The following is a 22,196-nucleotide window of genomic DNA, read 5'->3' on the forward strand; positions in this document are numbered from 1 at the left end:
CCTAGAAGATTACAGTTTAAAATGCATGACTCATCTCGACGGATACACCCTGTCCATTTCTGCCTGTGAGCAGTGCAGCTACAAACCGACACATTTTGAATGGACTCTGGTTGAAAAACCTCCTCCGCGGAGACGGAGCGTCAGCGCCGTGAAACTAGACACTTGGCAGTGCTCATACCCTCCCGGCCCTCCTCCTGCCTCTCCTCATCACCCCGCCAGGAGGAAGGAAGACTTGCAGTCACGTGCACTCGCTGCGCGCCCCCGTGCACTCGAACAGAGGGTGCGATACATAATTCGGTCCCGGGGAGGGGACACCTCAGTCCGGCCCCTTCTGTCAAAGCCCGCTGAGCAGCCGCCTGCACACAGCAGGACGAGGCGCGGATGCGACTTCTGCTTCCTGCCTGCGAATGATGGAGAGTGAGGCCGGGAGGAGGACCAGCGCTGCTTTTGTTGCAGGTACAGCGGGACTTCCAGCGGCCGAGGAGGGACAGGGCAGAACGAGGAGCACCGCAGACGTAAACACTGCCATGCCCTGCTTCATGCAGCAGCGATCCTCCGCCCGCTGCTCCTCCTCTGCTCCAGGACAGAGCGCTGTGTTCTAGAGGACAGCTCGGGAGGAGGAGGAGAGGGTAAATATTTGGTGCTGAAGTTGGGTCCGGGATAGGAGGCTGTCGCTGAGGCAGACTCACTGCTGGGGTTCCCCGGCAGCCTGACTCTGCTGAGTCCGCGCTCTGCGGCCATGCGGCAGGCAGCATCCAAAGACCTGTTCCCTACATGAGCTCCAGCTCCTGTGAGTAACAGCATAAAACTACCAGCGCTCCTTCTCAGCGTATCTGCAGTGTTGTGCTGTACTCTGGGAGCAGGCACACTTTCCACATTTCACAGAGACGTGATGAGCTGCTGACGTTTTACTGAAGCAGGTGTCTGACACAGGAATCAAAGCTGCCCCTGCATGACTGCTCTGTGGGACCAATCTCTTTGTTGCCACAATTCACATTAAGAGGCAGCACCATGGGTGCCAAGCAGGGTAAAGGCCAGGAGCCTGCAGGAGCCAGTCCTCAGCACAGTTGGAAGCGGACACCCACCAAGGAGCGGGGAGACATCTTAGCCTCCCTCATGCTGAAGTCAGGGGACAGGCTGAGCCGTAGCGGGACGCCACCGCCACCCTACCAGCGGCGCATCGGCATGATCCAGGAGATGATGCTGATGGCCAAACAGGGCAAGCAGGATGAGGCCACGGAGATGCTGAAGACGCTCCGACAGGTAGCCGCTTAGTCTGCTGTGTGAATGATGCTTTTTCTTTCTGCACACTTCCTCTGTTCTTTCCTGTCGTGCTGTATTACCTTAAGTTAATGTCAACAGTGATGCTGAAAGAGAAGCCAGGCTCAGACTATCCGCTGATGCTCACTGACTGAAGCCATTCAGAGACTGACTTCCTGCATGCCTGATGAATTGACGTCCTCCCTGCAAGTATGCCTGGCAGTGCCTGACTCTGCTGCATGGGTACAGAGTGGAGAGAGTGCTGTGATTTACAACCTCTCTCAGTCTGGATGCTGCTGTTGCTACAGAGAGAAGAAAAAGCCCAACAACAGGCTGGGAGAATCTGGTGTGGCGAGAAACAAAAGGGAAGCAGGAGAAAGAAAATGCCACCAGTTGAATGGGATGATGTGGAGAGCGGCAGAGAAGGGAAGGGTCTGAGGATGACAGGGGTAAAATTCTGAGAAACAATCTGTGTGTTTATTACTGTGACAGTAAGGAAACTAAAAAGAAAAGATGAAGACAGTGAGGGAAGAAACTGATTTCGACACACTTCACAGAGCCCATACACTGGCAGTGTTTATAGTTTATCCCCTCGTGACTCAAACTCAGGGAGCAGCACCTGAGGCTTATAGACACATAGCTTTCCCAGATTACTGTTTGGACTTTGGAGATTTTCATCAGAATTGTTCTGTTACTATTTACTGATCAAAGCTCTATGCACTGGTGGCAGATGGCAGTGATAAGCAAACGTTAACACAAAGGTCTGTGAAGGTTCTCAGGGTGAGATCGAAAACCTGCAGGACACCGGCCCTCAAGGCCTGGAGTTGGGGACCCCTGCTCTAAAACCTGTGTATACCAGGGTTGTCCAACTCCAGGCCTCAAGGTTTTAGATCTCACCCTGGGTCAACACACCTGAATCAAATGATTAGTTGATTACCAGGTCTCTGGAGAACTTCAAGGCATGTTGAGGAGGTAAAATTTAGCCATATAAATCAGCTGTGTTGGCTCAAGGATACATCTAAAAACCTGCAGGACACTGTCCCTTGAGGCCTGGAGTTGGACACCCCTGGTGTATACCTTTCCAGATGTGCAATCTACCGTTTTGATAGGCAATAATGCACCCCAGTATCACCAGAGATGCTGATAGCAAGGGCCCTCTCCTCTTTAGTTTGGAGGATACGCTGTCCATGTTTCCCACAAAGAATTTTAGATTTGGATTGATCTGATCACAGAGCAGTTTTCTACTTTCAGTCCATTTTAAATGAGTTTTGGGTCAGAGAAGACAGCAGTGTTTCTGAATCATGTTCACATATGGCTTCTTCTCTGCATGACAGAGCTTTAACCTGCATACGTGGGTGTTCAGAGACAGTGATTTCTGGAAGTGTTCCTGATCACGTCTGTCAGTGCTGTCTGAAGGCCTGAAGGTCAAGTACATCCAATACAGGATTGGCCTTGTCCCTTGCTTACAGAGATTCCTCCAGATTCTTTGAGTCTTTTTGATGATGTCATGTACTGGAGATGATGAGATATTCAAAATCTTTGCAAATTTAGAAGTCTGGACAGTGGTGTATTAATCTGCAATTGTCTACACTTCTGAGAATCACTGGCTCCCTCAGATGATCTTTTAATACATTTTCAACTGATTTTTTGAAGTAACCAATCAGTGTAAAAATGTTCCTGAACTTGTTTCTTGCTAATATTTTTCATGAAATAGTCAAATCTGTTCATTTAAATGTTCGATATGCCTTAGGTATCCCATTTCGAATCAAATATGGATATGTGAGATTTTTAAGGCGTTGCATTTTGTATTTATTTACACTTTACTCAGTGTCCCAACGTTTTCGTAACTGAGATTATACTTTATGTTTTCACATGATGAAATAATAGTGACACAGTGTAATATGCAATGTTTTGTAGTTCATGTGAGGCTGTGTCTAGCTAATTTCAAGACGTGGAAAGAAACAATTTTTGTTTCCATGTAAAACAAATTAACGTTAATATGCTGGTAATTTGGTCATCTAGTAAGTTTTCTCCAGGCTGTGATCCCTAGTGTGGGATCTAATGAGATAAGCACTTCCAAACAGACCTGAGACTTCCATCTAGAAAGACTCATAATTCATATTTTGTGCATAGCTTTTTCCCCACTTACACTCCATGTTAGACTGCCAGTAACCACAAAAATGGGAAAATGAGGCATATAAGATGTTGAAATGAACCAGAATGCTTACTGGTTTACTATAGTTCCACAGAAAGTTTCAGGAAACTTAATTCTTCAAGAATTAATTTAATTGCTCAAGTTGATTTTTTTCCCAACAGGTACAAGTTCCTCCAGCACTTATTCTTTTATTTTGTTATTATTGGTTGTTTCTGTTTTCACAATCAGCTATTTCAGCATCACAAGCTCCAAGTCAGATGCTCGTAAACCTCCTGAAAGCAGAACTGCCTGAAACAAAAACTGATTTAGATTTAGTTTGAAACAGGTAGAAAAATCGACTTCCCCAAATGGTTCCTGTTTCTTGTAGGAATTTCAGACTATTTCCTCTTGAAAGAATGAGCTACTTTTAGATCTGTTTTGTTTGTTTGTTTGTTTTTAGAGATTTTCCACTTCAGAAGCAGCTTATATGGCTGCTTCAGGTACCTCTACCTAATGGCAATCAATTTAACCACTGTAGCGGCCACTACTATATCTACAAGATCTCTATCAGCACCTTGTTCTTTCTCATTGTGTCAGTAACAATAATAATCAAATAATTATTATTTATGTTATTATTTATAATAATTTATTCATTATTTTATTTATAATAAAATGTATAGCCTAGCATAGTGATGGAGGATTTAGGCCATTTGTTGTAATGCTGAGTGGTGGAAAGAAAACGTCCAACTAGCACTGAGTAATCAGTAAACAGTAATCTGGGGAAGCTGTATGTCTATAAGCCTGAGGTGCTGCTTCCTGAGCACCAAACAGTACCAAATAGGTACTCAGGGATGTTGGAGACTGAAGGATGTGGTCTGTATTTCTTTATCAGCAGGGTGTTCAAGCTATAGAGGGCAAATGGATAAGGCTGAAAACAAACTGGGTTGCCTTACATTTGCATTAACATAATAGAGATAATAACAGGTTTTGATGTTGGGTCATGAAGGCATAATTGGAGGAGTTCCAGTAATATAATGATGATATTTAGTTTCATGTTGCGTAGGGCCTGTGCTCTGCCAGAACAGTATGTGGCGGACAGAAACAGGATGAATTGGATAAAGACAATTACTATGAATAAAGGGAAGCAGGAGGAGAGAAAAAAGAAAGACTACCATTAGTGTTCAGCTAAAGCAGAGGACAGACAAGAAGTGGTGGTGAGTGATTTCAGAGACAGTGAAAGACAGCACTTAGAGGGAAACATGACAGAGAGAGAGAGAAGGGAAAAGGAAACAAGGAGAGATGAAAGTGAAGCGCTGATTTTGAAGAGTGTGTTGGTTACGAGCGTCTCCTTATTGTTGCTTGGAAACAATGGCGATAAACTGGTGAGCTTGAATCAAGTAGACATTGATTAATGAAACAGGAGCTCTGTTAGGAGATAATGAGGCCTTCTTCTCAATCACTGCTCTTCAATTAACTCGCAACCAAAAACTGGCATCTCTCTACACCGTTCGCCCCCGGGCCCCCTCACAGCTGATCGCTTAACTGTAAGAAAGAGCGCCGGAGCGTGTTTTACTGGCGCTAAATTTATCTGGCAGGGTTCCTTCAGGTGTTTCCACTCAGCTGCATGGGATGTTTTTGAAGCCATCACATGTGACCAGGGTTTCAGTAGTAGTAGCAGCAGTGGTGTAGCGTTGTGGTTGCCTCTAATGTATGAAGATGCCAGTCAGCTGCTGAAAGCCTGTGGAGCTTAATGCAGGGAGTAAGTCTGGTTCACCAAACTCTGTTTCATCACAAACATGCGATGAAAGAATGGCACCTGCCTTGTGAGGAGGTATCCCATAGATCTGAATTGTGGCAGTGATTTTAGAAAACACAAATGAAATGCAAATCTACCGTTATGGATAAGGTTCGACTCTGACATGTGCTGCTAAAATTATTTTATTAGAAATGTGATGAGGGCTGAACAGAAAAATGGCAAAAATTAAAACAAGCATAGACTAAATCCACATCAAGGAGAAAGGGATATTATGATGTTTCAACTCTGTGTATGACACTGAAAGAGTGGGGAAAAGAAAAAGTAAGGATGTAAAAACACAGGAAAACCTTCAAAATAACCAAGGAAGTGAACTGTAAAGGACACCAAGACAAAGACCGTGACTTCATGTTACAGCAGCATGATTTGTGTCCAGAGCCTCCAAAGATTCGCTGTTTTCCCAGAACTGCAGAGGTTTCCTGTGGAGTTTTGTGCTGTTTTGATAAAGCACGTCATAAAAGAGTGGATCTGTCTCCATACATTGCACTGATGTTCGCTCAGCCATCTTTTATTTTTGTCTAATCAGCACTTGAGGGGCAGTGTCTCAACGTGGTGCCATTTGATTGAATGATTCATATTGTCCGCGGCTCTTTGAATCACCATGGGTTGAGTCCTGCCGGCAGTGCTAATAAGCAAATTCAAGATCGGTCGTGCACCATTTCAATAGAGACAATGACATGGCAGTCAAAACATCATGAAAGAAGCCCCAACAGTTACATCAGCTGCCCCTTGTTTTATAGATAGAAAAACAAGATTAAAAAAAATAAAACTCTTTCCCTCATAATTGTCATAATAAACTAGCCAGTTAACCTGTTTATTAGAAGAACAGACTAGAACAGACTCGCCATTGGATTAATAAAAATATGATAAAATAAATCTAAATAACAAAAATTAAAAAAGAAAAAAAGATATAGTCATGTGAGAATTTCTTTTTAATGTCTGCATACATATAATAGTAAAAACTATCTGACTACCAATATATGATCAGCATATACACTATATAACTTTTGTGCATAGATTGAATATAAAAGATGGCTGTGGCTTCTTAGCTAGCCTAAGAAGCTAGCTAGTTTCATAGGCTAGCTAGCTGTCCACAGTCAGGAGTGTTGGCTATTTCGTGTTGCCGGATGGTAGCTAACTAACGGTCTCCAAAAACGGCTAGCGCACCAAGCTGGCCTGTCGGAAACAGATCCCTTGTTGCCCTCAGCCAAAACTGCGGCTGATGGTTTCGACAGGGAGGGAGTCGCGGAAGCCGAACCACAGGCTGGCACCATGTTAATAATAAATAAATACATAATCGACAGTGTCTGTGAAGGTTCTCAGTCATCCAGGTCATCGTAGTCTAAGGAGCTTGGAAAGAAAAACGTCTGGACTTCTTTGAGTTGCTTGAAGATGTTTCACCTCTCATTCAAGAAGCTTCTTCAATTCTAACGTCAAATGCTGAAGAGTCCCAGATTTAAGTCTTAGGGGAGTGTCCCCCAAGTGGGTCATGAACCCCCTGTTGATACTCTACGTAATCACACTAGCCAAGGGGGGAAAACGGGTGTGGGTCACAATCAGCCAAGGTTTCGGGTGAAGCCGCTGTGAAACCTACCCCCACCCTATCATGTGATTTCCTGAGGTCAAATGGTCCAGAATGTGAGTGGGCGTTAAGGTGTCTGGGAAAGGATCTCAAAACTGGATTATAGATGGCAGACGGTTGGTGTCGTAAGCCACCGCCTCTGTTCAAAGATGGTCGTTTACAGTGGACATAGATGGATTCTTTCAAACCGTGTCTTCTCTGTCCAAAATGTGAACATTGGCATCCTCAAAAGAGTGTCCTTTGTCAGCCGAGTCTTGTCCTGTCGAGGTGGCTCTTTATCGACAGTGACAATCGACTGTGATTGCTCCACATGTCATTTCGTGTTTGTGCAAGGCTGTTAAATATGGCATTTATTTTCTTATTCTTTACCAAATGCGAGATCCCGGTCCAGATTCTCTTACAAAAATAACAAAATGGAGGCCTGTCTTGTCAGAGGTGGCGCACACTGTTTGGTCAGGATGTGATTTTTGATGAGGGTAAACATCTGCTTCATATATAGCTCCACCTGCCTCGGTTGCCATTTCCTTTTATTTAGCAAAGAGCTGCACTTGATCCATTGTGTTTGCCGCGTCTCTTCAGCTCCACCTTTGTTAATATTCAGCCGGGTTCCAACCACTGCTTTGATGTTGACCGATCCTAATTAGTGTGGACTTTGCTTTCACTAGAACTGTTCTCAGTATGCATGTGTGTGAGTGGCTATGCATTTGACACACAGAGGCCAGGATATTAGACTATGCATTTTTATGCTTTGTCATGTATATTTCATAAGAGGGTAACGTTAATAATGTAATACCTTTCTGGAGTGAATATAAATGAACGCACACGATAACGATGATAGTGATTATTATTATTTATATGTTTTTTCCATAATGATTGTTGTTATTAGTAGCTAATGTAAAAAAAAATCTCTTTCTTCTCTCGAGCTGTTAACTAATAGAAGTATCACACACACATACAGTCTCTCCTATCACACGCTAAATGTTCCCGGTTATTACCACATCCTAATGAGTTATCCAACTATCTTTGTTTTTTTATTTTTCTGTAAGTGCACTGTTTGTCCCCGTCTTGTCCTTTCCCCCCCTGTTCTATTGTTAGTGTGGTATTGAAACATGAAATTAGGCTCTTGGAGAAACTTGGAAGAATTCTAGAAATATAATCAGTGTCCTAAACTGAGCAAAAATGGATACTTTTGTTTCCATATATTCATTAAATCCATTACTACTGGTAACAAGTTCTGCTGACAGATTTCTTTTCTTCCAGTCACTTGTTAGTGTACTTCACAGATCAGACCTCATCGTTAGTCCAGAGGTTTGTAAGCCAGAAGTCAGAGATTGTGGAAAGGTTTAACACTAGCCAATTATTTTCAGGCTACTGTCGCTGACCACTATAACATACACCTGTTGATGAACTAATCATACGTTTCTCTTATGTGGTGATTATTAACTATTAATGCCACCGTTATCTGAAAACACAGCCGCTGATTAATGTCCCTGTGTGTGTGTGTATGTGTTTGTGTGTGTGTTTGTGTGTGTCAGTCGAAGCTGCTGTCATTATTTGCAGCCACTCCTACGCAGAACAATAAGCAGCATGGAAACCTCAGTGAGTCATAGCTTTCTCTAGGAGACTGAGCATCCATCAGTCTCGCTCATTTCTAAAGGTCGGTCCTGATGCCACTCAGCTGGCAATAAACTGCCTGCAAAACAAATCCAAACACATGAAAATATATCTGCACTTACCTACAGGCTAAAAAGTGTCTGGATATTTGTTACACACATTCTTTCTCTCAGAGCGTTTTCCAAGCAGCACTCTAGCATCCACACAAATATTAATGGTCTAGATAAAAAAGTTAGTAGAGCAAATTACATACTGGATACAATATGCATCCTGTTACACGGGACATATACAGACCACACATATAATGAAAATATACAATTTCAACATTTTCTTTACGAAGCGAATAAATCACGACTATAAATCTGAGCTTGAAGTTTGATCTTGGGGAACGCTAACTTTACCCCAAAGTGAAATACATTTTGACAAAATCCCAAAGTGGCAAACTGTTTTTGCTCAATATCTTTTCCGGTATTTTATAAGAAAACAACAACAAAAAAACAGAAATCCTGCCCTCACTCTCAGTTGGTCTCACAAATGTTAACTTTGCAGTTCAAAAGAAAATATACCAAAACTATATTTCTTTGCAGTTATAAGTATATTAAATGGTTTTTGCCATGTGGTTACGGCAACTTTTTTTTAGTAACTATGAACTGTGTGCACAATTATTAAAGTAAGAGTAATAAAACAACTCAGAATTTACATATAAACATTTCTGACATGTCAAAGAAAATCAGTGACCGATATAGCTACCCTCACAAGCCTTCCATTCATGGAGTCTGTCAGTTTCTTGATGTGTTGATGATCAACTTTTTGTGCAGCAGCAACCACAGCTTTCCAGACACTGTTCAGAGAAGTGTACTGTTTTCCTTTACTGTAAATCAATTGTTTAAGCAGGGCACACAGGTTCTCAATAGGGTTTAGGTCAGATGAGGAAGGGGGGCCATGTCATTATTTTTTCATCCTTAAGGCCTTTACTGGCTAAGCATGCAGTGGAGTACTTCGATGCATGCGATGGAGCATTGTCCTGCATAAAAGTACTAGTCTTCTTGAAAGATGCAGACTTTTTCCTGTACCACTGCTTGAAGAAAACTGGGAGTAAGTTTGATTATGAGGCCATCTTTAACCTGAAAAGGTCCAGCTAGCTCATCTTAATAAATACCAGCCCATACCAGTACCCCACCTCCACCTTGCTGGCGTCTGAGTCAAAGTGAAGCTCTGTGTCCTTTACTGATCCAGCCATAGGCCCAGCCATCTGGTCCATCAAGAGTCACTCTCATCTCATCAGTCCATAAAACCTTTGAAAAATCTGTCTTCAGATATTTCTTGGCCCATTTTTGATGTTTCAACTTGTGTGTTTTGTTCAGTGGTGGTGGGGTTTCAGCCTTCCTTACCTTGGCCACGTCTCTAAGCACTGAACACCTTGTACTTCTGGACACTCTGGGTAGGCTGCAGTTCTGGAATATGGCAGCACTATAGGATAATGGGTTCCTGATAGCTTCACTTTTGATTCTTCTCAAATCTTTGTTAGTTAATTTCCGTCTTTTTTTTCTCAATATGTTTCTTGCGACCCTGTTTGCTGTTTGCAACAAAACATTTGATGTGGTTACGCCCCAATATCTTAGCAGTTTCAAGACTGCTGCATCCCTCTGAAATACCTTTTAAATCTTTTTTTTGGCCCATTTTGCTTAAGGAAGAGAAGCTGCATAGAAATTACGCACACTTTTATGTAGAGTGTTGATCTTCCCAGGCCACGCCCTCACTCATTTTGCAAATACACATCACCTGATATGCTTAAATCCAATAAGCACACAAGTTTATACAGCTTGAAAATTTGCATAAAAATTATGATATGGCCAAAATACTCACTTGCCTAATAATTGTGCACACAGTGTATTGATTCAACCACAACAGAATGAACTTTTGGGAATTTACTTATTTGGATGATTGAGCATGCATCAAGAAATATTTAGTGACATTTTTTATTAAAGTGCAGCCTAAGCTTTAAGCATGGTCATTAGCTTTGAAAGTGTGATATTAGATAAATTAGTTGATCTGATGATGGAGCTGGAGGAGAAGTTGTTACTAAACCCTGAATATATGTAAAATATATAGGCTGATGCTTTGGATGGTAGCAGAAGGACATTACCATCCACAACGTCTTGCCAGCAGCACAGCTAAAAATGAGCACTCAAGCAGAAAAAACTCAGAGTCCTAGAGCTCACTCGTGGTCTGCAAAGCGTAAATGCAGAATATTTTGGTGTTCCAGCGTTTTCTGCTTTGACAGGATCAAGCAGGAAATAAATGTAGTATTTTAGAACTACAGTTATGTATTTGGGAGCTGGACCAGACGTTTACAGAACAAATTTGTGCCTAGATTAAACCTTTCCCCTGCACACTGCACGAGCTAGAGCAAAATGTCAGGATTTCTCACAATCTAATTGGCAGATTGCCATGAAATGAGCACATTCATGCTACCAAGAAAGTGACCTTTCCTTTACTCCCACACTCAGGACAAACTTTACAATTTTTGGTCCTGCTGTTAGTTTAGTTCTAAAAACATCAAGATTGACAGTAGTATTTGTGTTACATGGAGCACTCTCATACTCTTGTTGTACTTGTTAAAAACCCAAACATAAAGCTTTGCTAGTGTTTTAATCTTTTAATTTTGTTCCCAAACAAATCAACTTTTGGGTGCTTATAATGGAGCATGATGGATAATGTAAATGATTAATGTCATCAGTGTCTTGAGCTCGAACAAATAGCATAGCATGGTTGTTTTGCTCAGTTGTACTGCATCCAGCATACACAGCCTGTGCTCTGCCTTAGGCTTCATATTATAGTCAGTGACAGGAGCTTTTCCTCAAAATACTTTCAACTGTGGCAGTCTAATCCTCTCCTGCACACTTTCATGTGGCGTTGTCATTCATGTTGACTTTTGAAGTTTTAACAAGACTGCTGTTCATGCATGAAGCTCTGCCAACAGGTTTATGCTTCATCGGCTTTGATGGGGCTTGAGATGTGACAAATTTTGTTTTTTGGCCTGCTCTCCAGAAACCAGACAGTCAGACAGCAGGAAGCAGTTCAGAGGGCTTTAATTCAATGCTTTAGGGGGTCGGGAAGTTTAAAAAGCTGCATTCAGAATGTAAACGTCGCTCGGACTTACATATGAGGGAATGAATGAATTCGTAGCAGTCATGGAACCTGTATTCTTTTCTCTTTTTTCCCTCATTTTCTTTCCTTTTTTTAATGTAGAGCCTGTTTATATGAAATGTGCTACATAAATATATTGCTAATACATATGGTCTTACTTAATGTGTGTGTAGGACCTAGGCATGGAATCAACATCACTGGATGACGTGTTGTACCGCTACGCCAGCTTCAGAAACCTGGTTGATCCCATCACGCATGATCTGATTATCAGTCTGGCGCGATACGTACACTGCCCTAAGACGGTAGGACAAACACACACACACACACACACACACACACACACACACACACACACACACACACACACAGTGTAAATAAATGTTAATAAAACCTAGTACCTCCTACTGTAAAGGCTCCTGGGCATGCTAACATAAACACACACACTGTCACTGACTGATGCTATTTATTGCGTTGCTGCTATCAGATGATCTCCTGACTCATTTCTTTGATACTATTTGGTTACGGAAGTGCTCTAAAGTGGCTGTGTATTATATGTGCATCCTTGAGGGAACTACTGCTGCTTGTGTTTGTTCACTCATGTAGTCCAGTGTGTCACTGAAGGACAGAAAAGGAGAGGGAAAGAGAGCATGGCAGCAGCGACGCACAATGAATAATGCAAGAAAGAAGGAGTGATGGAGATGAAGATAGGAATTCAGAGGCCTGATGTGTCATTTCAGTACATTCTGTTGGGAAACACTGTTGCCCTGAAGCTGGCTGCGCTAAAAGTCTTTTTTCCAGCAAACACTGACTCCATTTCAATGTTGTCAGCCTATGATGATGCAGAAACATTACTGAAACGATTAACTAATTGGTAGAATCTATATGTGAGTGATTTGTGGCCATTAAATCCTGACCTTTCTAAAGCAGGCTTTGCACTTTAATTTGATGGGTTCGCTGTGAAAACAGAATGCTTGAGATGTGAAAAATAAGTATTGCATATCTGCACAACTTCCACAGAGAAAAGGCAAAGAAACACTAATGGCAAATATTTAGTGCAGACCTATTATTACCCAAGAGTCAATACATTTTTACCAGCTGTGCGTCATCATGGCAGAATTTGCTAATTACACTGGCAAGTGTGAGTGTGTATTAGTGATGGGTCGTTCACGAACGAAATGGCTCTTAGAGCCGACTCTTTGAAGTGAACGACGCGAGCCGGCTCCTTATTGTGAGCCGTGAGGTTTGTTTTTTTTTTCTTTCTCTCACCCTCTCTCTCGCCCTTTTTTCCGCTAAACTCCGCACGCGCGGCCTGTACTTTGTGCTGGGCAGAGGGGGGAGGGGCGTTAGTTACACTCACAGTAGCACAGGAACAGAGCCAGAGAGAAAGTGAGCGAGGGACAACAACGTCACATTAGAAAGGTATAGTAATCATCCACTATTTTCAGTTGCAGATGATAAAGGATTCAGAAATCATGCAGGCCCATATGACAGAGAATGTGCATCTTCTTTTTGTTTTAATATTTTAATTTATATTTAATTGTGTTGTGGTTTGCAGTGTTTTGTGTTGTTTCACGTTAAATTTGTTTAAAAGGAAAAAGCTGAAAATTTAAATAGTTAAAAGTTGAACTGTGACTAGTTGGTTTTTGTATTATATGATTTATTTATTACATTTTATGTGGAGTGAATAAATAAAGTATATTTACGGTGGCCCTTAGAGACAAAGCACGCACAAACTCCAAAACGCGTAAAAACTCAAAACACGTACAAAAGACAACAGAAGTGCTCCAGGTTTCTAGGGCGCAGTGTTGAGCTTTTGTTACCTAGTGGCTACACAAGCCAGGAAGTATCAACAACCGGATTTGGTGTGTGGTAGTAACAGGTAAATGAACTTTTTTTTTTTTTAATTATTTGAATAAATATGAGTGCTTGTCTATAAATACACAAACAATACACACATGCTTTCAATTGTGTAATTTAAGTGATCTGGGTAGCTCTGTTTTGGAAGTTCAGTTAACGCTAGAAATGTGTTTTGGAGTTTGTACGTGCTTTTTGGAGTTTGTATATGCTTCAGAGTTTGTACGTGCTTTGTCTCTAGGGGCCATATATAAACATATATAAATAAAACCACTTTTTTTACATTAGTAATTCCTTTTCTGCATAATTTTATATTATTGTTAATGATTAAATAATTAAAGCAACAAAACAACCTGAAGAGCCGGCTCTTTTTAGTGAGCCGAGCCGAAAGAGCCGGATCTCTAAAAAGAGCCGGAAATCCCATCACTAGTGTGTATGTCTGTGGAAAGCTCAATTATATAGGGATACCATGTGTTTGCGTTCCCTCGTACACACCGATACAAGCCTAGACATGCCTAAAACTGAGAGCAGCCACCCTCTGATGATACTTTATGCCTGATTTAGGCTTCTGCAGGGAATCTTTGTAGTCCCCACGTAATTTAGAGGTGGGCCAATCGATCTAGTAAGACACCAACAAATTTATATTAGTGCGATAGAATCAATGCTTTGTTTCTATGCTGTAAGTTCAGTGTGTAGCCCACTGAAATTAGTTTTTTGGAAATGAAACGATACACCTCAAACATGCACTATGAAAAATGTCTGAACCAGGGTTTTAATAGTTTTGCAATTTTCATTAGTTTTTATTTTTATTTAGTTTTGACTTCACATTTTCAATTTTATATCAGTTTTAATTAGTTTTTACCAATTGTTTGCTAGTTTAGTTTAGTTTTAATTTTTTTGAAAATCCTTAGTTTCAGTTTAGTTTTGATTAGTTTCAGTGATAGTTTTAGTTGTGTTTGCAATAATTAAGTGTAACAAAATCCCAGTTTCATCATATCAGTCATTCTCTTCTGCTTATCCTTGGGTATGTTGCTATTCCAGCTACCATACTGCACCCTGGACAGGTCGCCTGTCTGTCGCAGGGCTAACACGCAGAGACAGACAACTCACATTCCCACCTATGGGTTCTTTAAATAAATAAATAAAGGCAGATGAACAACCATTGATACCAGGCAACTATAAAATGTATATCTTGGCCCCAATGAGACTATTAACTCTCGCAGCACCGGGTGTTCGTAATTTTGGTTCAAGTGAATTGATAAACTTTATGAAGGTAATTGACTCACACAGTTGTGTAGATATCCCCGTCCTGTTGTCTCGGGATGCATCACGCTGCCTTGCCTGGGGTTAGCTTCTGTTTTCTGGGGATGAGGGTTGAGTGTGCTCCCTTACCTTCTCAAGGTAAGCTAGGTTAGCCTTCTTGTGTGAGCTTTTCAAGTGCACTTTAAGGTTTGTGGGATTTTTTTCCCTTTAGAAATGTCCCTCATAATTTGTCTCTTTCCACTACAAGACACTTGCTTTATCCAAAACACAGTCATATTCAAAATAATCCCAAATTGGACTCTGGCGCTTTCTCCCGACTTTTCCTGACATGATTCTGCACGTGGACGGAGCAGCGACACAGACGACTCGACTAACGTACTGCCACCTGCTGGCATAATGAGACACAGCAAGAAAAAAATCTTGAATCTTGAAGATTCAGTTCTATTCACTTGCTTCAATGAGGCATTTTCACCAGAGAGCTGCTGCTCACTGGACATTTTCTTTTATTCAGACCATTTTCTGTAAACCCTAGATGATGGATGGTTCTGTGGGAAAATCCAGTGTCTAACATATTGCAACCAGCCTTTCTTTCACCAAAAACCATGCTATGTTCAAAGTCACTTAATTCCCATTTCACCCCCATTCTGAGGCTTCAGGTTTGAACTTCAGCAGGTTGTCTTGACCATGTTTACATGCCTAACTGCATTACTGAGCTGCTGCAGTCTGACTGACTTAGGTATTTGAGTTAATGAAGTGGGGCCAGTGAGTGTGTTATGTTTGTAAGGCTTGGATAAAACAGCCTCTCTGTATTCCCTTGTGTGACAGCTAATTATTTTTATTGAAAAACAATTTCACACCTTGTTAAGGATAAATGTTTTGTCTTTGGCTGCATGAAGATCTAATTTGAGCCTCTAATACGTTATATGTTGTCAGATGCTCAGTCCTGTATATTCGACTGTTTCATCAAGCCTTGTTTCCTAAGGGCAGATGAACTGGTTCGGCATATATAAGGTGATATTTAATCTTGATGTTTTTATAGGCATTTGACAGGTACACGGCAAGAGTGTGAGAGTCAACTGAAACAGTAAAGTCTAGGTAGACTTGTAGCAAAACCAAAACTATGAACTACAAAAGCAGAGTAATATAATATTTGACAGATCTTTGACTGTGTGAATGCATTTCTTTTTATTCCGGCATTTGTCACTGCAGCCCTGAGAATCCGGGCAGTTCCCCACACTGGTCCACAGCTTCCCCTATACAGAGGAAATTCCCATCAGGCAGCACCACAAAAGGAAAAAGCGTCTTCAAGGAGACCCCTTCCACCCAGCACTCAACCTGCTCTTGCATAAAGCCGGCTGCTTTGAGGCGGACTGAGCATGTTTTCCTTAGCACAATGCGCACTGAGTGCTGCACTTCCACTTTATTTTATACTGTGGTGGTTGTGTGTATGGCTGCTGCTGCTGCTGCTGTTATGTTGCATTTTTTTTTTCCAGTATCAAATTTCTCGATGAAGCTTGTCGGATAGTATAAAAAGCAGTAAAGTCAGTGGAGTATTAATCACACTGTTTATAACTAAACAAAGGTCCTGAGAACCTTTTAGCTAAGGACAGGATTAGCAGATTAGTGCGTAAACACAAATGCAATTGTCGAGTGCATAATATTATCCAACATCCTCTATAAGTGAATGAACGGGGAAACGGACCCTGAAATACATATCGAGCTTCTGTTTTTCAACTAACAAGGAAAACTAAACATCAGAAAGAAAGCACACTCCTGGATAATACTGCCACTATCGATAATAAAGCAACTCCCACACACGTAGATATGAACACATTACAGTCAATCCCAGATGAGCAGGTATTGATTTTACAGCAAATCAAACTGCATCCTATTCATCAAGTCAAATGTGGAGCAAAGTGACCTTTCATCAAACGTCCATCTAAAGAAGCAGGTATATATATTAATGTGCTGTGTTGTGTTACTAAATGTAGTTTTCCAGACAGACTGCATGAGCTGTTATATTTCTGTTTAATAAAAGTTGCTGCATGTTTCATTTTATACAATTAAAGACCCACAAAGAAGAAAATGAGCATTTTTTTTTACCTTTATGGTATAAATTCTATGAAATTATGAAAATGATTAATCACGGAGGCTGCACTGTCAACGCCAGTGGTGGTGGAAGTTTAAGGTGGACTCTAGGGGAGGACCAGAAATCTACTGAAAACTAGTTTATTGGTACTTGAGCCTGTAATTGCTTCTAAAGTATTGGAAGGCTGTGAATACTATTAATACTATAGTATTTCTGTAGTCAGACAACAGAATGATTATGACACATAGCATATGCGTCATAATGTCATTTCATAGCTTCATTAATAGAAGTTTGTCTATTAAGTTAGAATGAAGTTGTTTTAATTTCTGTTGGGTTAGTTGTTACAACTTCTAAAAGTAACTATTTTGGCATTTATTTTTGACGTGTTAGCTGTAAGAATTCAAAATCAGAAAGAAAAAAATATCCAAGTGACAAGAGTCCCAGTGACATTGCTATGCATTGGGTAATTGCTTATTAATCATGGCTGACTGTCAGATATCTGTTTCAGTGTTAATGGAAACTACATGTGGTAATAAGGTCAACATAGATTCAATGAGAAAATGAACCGTTTAGCATAAACTGTAAGGAAAACTAGTAGCTAAATTGTTTGCTTAGAGGTGTGGCCTGTCAAGGGTGTAAATATCCATCCGTTCTCTGCCGTTCTCTCCGCGACAGAGCCTATCCCAGATGTCTTAGAGCCAGAGGCAGGGTACACCCCAGACAGGTTGCCAATCTGTCGCAGGGCTAACACATAGACAGAGAACCATTCGCACCTATGGGTAGTTTAGAGTTTCCAATTAACCTATCCCCACTAACTGCATGTCTTTGGACTTTGGGAGCAAGCTGGAGTACCCAGACTATGCAAACACATTCCCATCAGGCAGCACCACAAAAGCAAAAAGTGTCTTCACAAACTCCACACAGAAAGACCTGATGGTGGAATTGAGCTCAGGACCTCCTTGCTGTGAGGCAACAGTGCCAACCACTGCTGGTTTTAAATAGTTATTATAAATTTGATTATTTGAAGTAGTAATTTGAATTAATCAACTTGAACCAGAGTTGCCTTGAGGTGAAATATCGAAATAAAATTGATCGGAATTCATTGCAATGATATCAATTACCAGCAGCTGTCACTCCTCAGAGCTGCACATAATACGAAGCTGCATTTTCACATGAAAAGATTAAGAGCTGCTGTGGGTGTAACAAAGAAGTATCCACTGTGTAGCACAGGCGCTGATGCATCTTTTACTGCTGTAGAAAAGACAAAGGAAGAAGTAAATTATGTAGCCTACCTTAAAGAGTGAACAGTGGGAACTGATACCAGCTGAACAATTGAACATGATGATTTTAGGCTGATTCTTTTTTTTGTTGTTGACTTTGTAAAATCATCGGGTGAGGGCCTCCAGCTCGCACTGGAGCGGTTCGCAGCCGAGTGTGACGCAGCGGGAATGAGGATCAGCACCTCCAAATCTGAGGCCATGGTTCTCAGCCGGAAAAGGGTGGAGTGCCCACTCCGGGTCGGGGATGAGGTCCTGCCCCAAGTGGAGGAGTTCAAGTATCTCGGGGTCTTGTTCGCGAGTGATGGGAGAAGGGAGCCGGAGATCGACAGACGGATTGGGGCTGCAGCTGCAGTAATGCAGACGCTGCACCGGTCCGTCGTGGTGAAGAGGGAGCTGAGTGTAAAAGCGAAGCTCTCAATTTACCGGTCGATCTACGTCCCTACCCTCACCTATGGCCACGAGCTGTGGGTAGTGACCGAAAGGACGAGATCGCGGATACAAGCGGCGGAAATGAGCTTCCTCCGAAGGGTGGCTGGCATCTCCCTTAGAGATAGGGTGAGAAGTTCGGCCATCCGGGAGGGGCTCAGAGTAGAGCCGCTGCTGCTCCACATCGAAAGGAGCCAGCTGAGGTGGTTTGGGCATCTGGTAAGGATGCCCCCTGGGCGCCTCCTGGGTGAGGTGTTCCAGGCATGTCCCACCGGGAGGAGGCCCCGGGGCAGACCCAGGACACGCTGGAGAGATTATATCTCTCGGCTGGCCTGGGAACGCCTTGGTGTTCCCCCGGATGAGCTGGAGGAGGTGGCTGGGGAGAGGGAGGTCTGGGCCTCTTTGCTTAGGCTGCTGCCCCCGCGACCCGGCCCCGGATAAAGCGGATGAAGATGGATGGATGGATGGACTTTGTAAAAAAGTCTGTTTACTCTTCCTGTCTGTAAAAAGATATATTTTCTTTTGTAAAAAATAAAGTTGATGGTAACAGTAGGGTAAGTACCATAGAGATAAAGATGAGCATAGATGCTGTATTGTCAGTTTAGGTTGGGAAACAAATATGTGTCCAGAGAAATGCCAGTTCATGCCTGTAAGTCCAGTGTTTATCAGGTAAATCAAACCTCCAACCGCCCCGCTTCCCACAGAGTTGTTATGAAGTGAAGCCTGCCGTTTTTTATTTGAGGCTGTAAACATGCAGTTTAGTTGGAAGTTTTAACATGGGAGTCTTTAATGAATGACTCACTTGTGGAAGCGGCGGTAACCCTTGGCTTCATTTTTCTACCCAACAGGTTCATACTTCCTAATTATATTTATTAGCAAGCTCTACAGTTGTAGCTTGAGTCTTAGAAAAAAAAAACATATTTAAAAATAGGGAAATTGGGGAATTTCCATAGGGCAATTTAGACCTGAAATAAATTAACAGTTGAGTTGGTTTGGGCATCTGACTATGATGCCTCTCGGACACCTATCAGGCATGTCCTACTGGGAAGGAAGCCTCAATACAGAGCCAGGACTCAATGAAGAGATTATGTCTCTTGGCTAACCTGGGAACGACTGTGTATCGCCCTGGATGACCTGGAAGAGGTGGCCGAGGTCAGGGAAGTCTGGGCTTCTCTGCTTAGACTGCTGTGACTCCAGATAAATTGTCAGATAAATGTATGGATGGATGGAAATAAAGAAAGAAAGTGTACTTTATTGATCCCCGTGGGGAAATTCCTCTCTGCATTTAACCCATTCACTCAGTGAAGCAGTGGGCAGCCATTGGGCGCCCGGGGAGCAGTGTTTTTTAGGGACGGTACCTTGCTCAGGGGTACCTCAGGGTAGCTGTTCAGGGGAATCGAACCCCCGACCTTCCGATCATGGGGCCAACACTCTACCTACTGAACTATCCCTGCCAAAAATCAACAACAATAAAATGTTGTAATGATGTGAGAAAGTTCACAACCTGGAGCTCTACTTTGGATTTGATCAGTAGTTGATAAAACTTGTGAAACTGTACCAACTGAATTATAAATTGGCTAGTTGCACAGGCTCCATGCACCACTGGTCCCTGATTTGATTTGATTGATTAATTATTTATTGATATGTAGACATTTGAGGAGGTTTATGTTGAAATAAACCTGCCAGCACACATTTCTACCATATTCCAACCATACTTCTGCCACCTTTGACAGCTCTGCCACTGAAAGAGCCCCAAGCCAGCTGGGAGCTGATTTTCAGCACATTCTGATAACTCGCTAATCCTTCCTGCCACATACCCTGCACCTTTTTCTAAATACAAGCACACAGACACACACAACAGCTGCTGAAGACCAGCCGCAACATCCAAATGCACACATTCATATTTAAGGTTAAGAAACATCCATCATTAGCATACGTACATGCATGCTGATACAAGCCTGCAGATGTGCTAAAGGATTTGACCTGATTAACAAAATAAGCGCACGCTTTAGATATATGTGCAGCCGCTCAAATGCTCACTTGCTCTCACACATTTGGTGTCACAAACAGCAGCCCAGCAGCCTCCACAGAGTGGGTGAAAGGTCTATTCATTGCTGTGTGACTCCAGCTAAGTGGGGTGACTAGTGAATCTTTACTTAGAGCAGCGGAAAGCTTCGCTGCTTTATCACTGCAGCTGCTCCGATTCTCTCTCTTTCTGCTCTCAGTTCTTTTACCTCTTTATTCCTCCTGTTTCATACCTCTTCTGTCTGCTCTAATTTCTAATTTGTCTATGTGTTGTTCCATCCGTCTGTGTCTCTACTTTTCTCGAGCTGTGAATCCAACAGTTCAGCTTGACTTTGCTCAGAATAACAGTATCTGTTCCTGGATGTGTGCGGGTTCATCTCTGCTCATATTGCGGTTAGTCAAATGTCAGATATTTGCCAGTCTGTCACCTCATCACATTATCAGATTTGAATTATTTCATTTACTTATTCAAAATGTCAGCTAGAGCCATTCTAATTCAAACACAGATAAAGGTGCTTTTTACAGCGTGGAGCTATTTGAAGAAGCTAGCAGCGAAGAGGCGATTCAGAGTGCACCAAGCATAAGAAAAAAGTGATTGATTTGTTTGGTTTAACCCATGACTAACCTTAAGACTTTCCATAGGAGTGCTTTTATCACCATGAAGGTCGTGTGGCTCAAATACACCGATCCAAGCTGTTTATGCTCGAGAGTTAGAGTCACACCCTACGATCCTGTACCACACAGGTTGTGTAGTGAATGTAGCATAAGTGACTCGAATTTAGGAGACCAGCGTCACAGCCTAATAGGAAGCGCATATAGATAATCTAGATCTATATAAATGTAAGAACTAATCATTTGGATCGCAAGGATTGGTAATTGTCGTTAATTGAATCATTTCTATTTCCCCTTTGTTAGTTAACATCCAGTCCATGTTATGTTATTCCATCAAATCAGTAATTTAATAACATAATATAAATTGTTCCAAAAGGCACCAGTTACCTGTGTTGGTGCACCTGTCAGTCAAAGTACCCATGCTCCTATCTTTAGCATTGACAAAATCCACCTGAATGAAATCACCTGTATATAGTCGTGGCCAAGATTTTTGTTAGTGACATTTTGTCATTTCAGTTTAATTTAAATAAAATTTTTATTTATGTATTTTTTGACATATTTCTATAATATTGTGTGGAACAATTGCAATGATTTCAAAACAGTTTATTGACAAATGAATAAAAATATAGTTTTATCAGTGGTTTTATAGTTTAATAGTTGCCAAAATGTTTTTTTTATGTAGGAGGCTAAAACAGTTTTATGGAACAAGCTTTCAAAGCTGTTAAGATGGGCATTTTAACATGGGTATTGATGGGGATTCTCATTATCTACTGTTTACATTACTCAATCATTATATGTATGCACGTTTTTCAATTACATGCATGCAGACACCAGACTGTACAGACTGTCTGTAGTCACAACAAGATACCGTGTACTCAGCCACCATTAACTCTCTGTTCCTTCTTGCTGTTTCTTTGGTTCTAAAGCCTTCATAGAGTTTACCAGTCCATTCCCTTGAATTATTAAAACATTTGCTGACGCAGAGACCAAAGAGCAACCCACTGAGTCCAAGCGTAAAGAATTTATTTTACTTTAGCTGGCAGATTGGACTGGAAGGTGCAGATATGGGTTTGAGAGAGTTGGCAGCTGGGCAA

The 22,196-nt window shown here is 41.7% G+C and overlaps 1 protein-coding gene across 1 annotated transcript in view; it reads left to right on the forward strand.

Annotated features, from left to right (window-relative positions):
- The first annotated feature begins 334 nt into the window (after positions 1-334).
- Positions 335-22,196, forward strand: part of lrrc75a (leucine rich repeat containing 75A) — a 69,393-nt gene continuing 47,531 nt past the window's right edge. Inside the window, exons 1-2 of the mRNA XM_006809309.3 lie at positions 335-1,263; positions 11,727-11,855. Of these exons, the coding sequence (XP_006809372.2) occupies positions 1,012-1,263; positions 11,727-11,855 (381 nt within the window). The 5' untranslated portion in view covers positions 335-1,011. The remainder of the gene's footprint in view (positions 1,264-11,726; positions 11,856-22,196) is intronic.

This window comes from Neolamprologus brichardi, chromosome 14 (genome assembly GCF_056152115.1).
Source record: "Neolamprologus brichardi isolate AB-2024 chromosome 14, ASM5615211v1, whole genome shotgun sequence".
NCBI lineage: Eukaryota > Metazoa > Chordata > Actinopteri > Cichliformes > Cichlidae > Neolamprologus > Neolamprologus brichardi.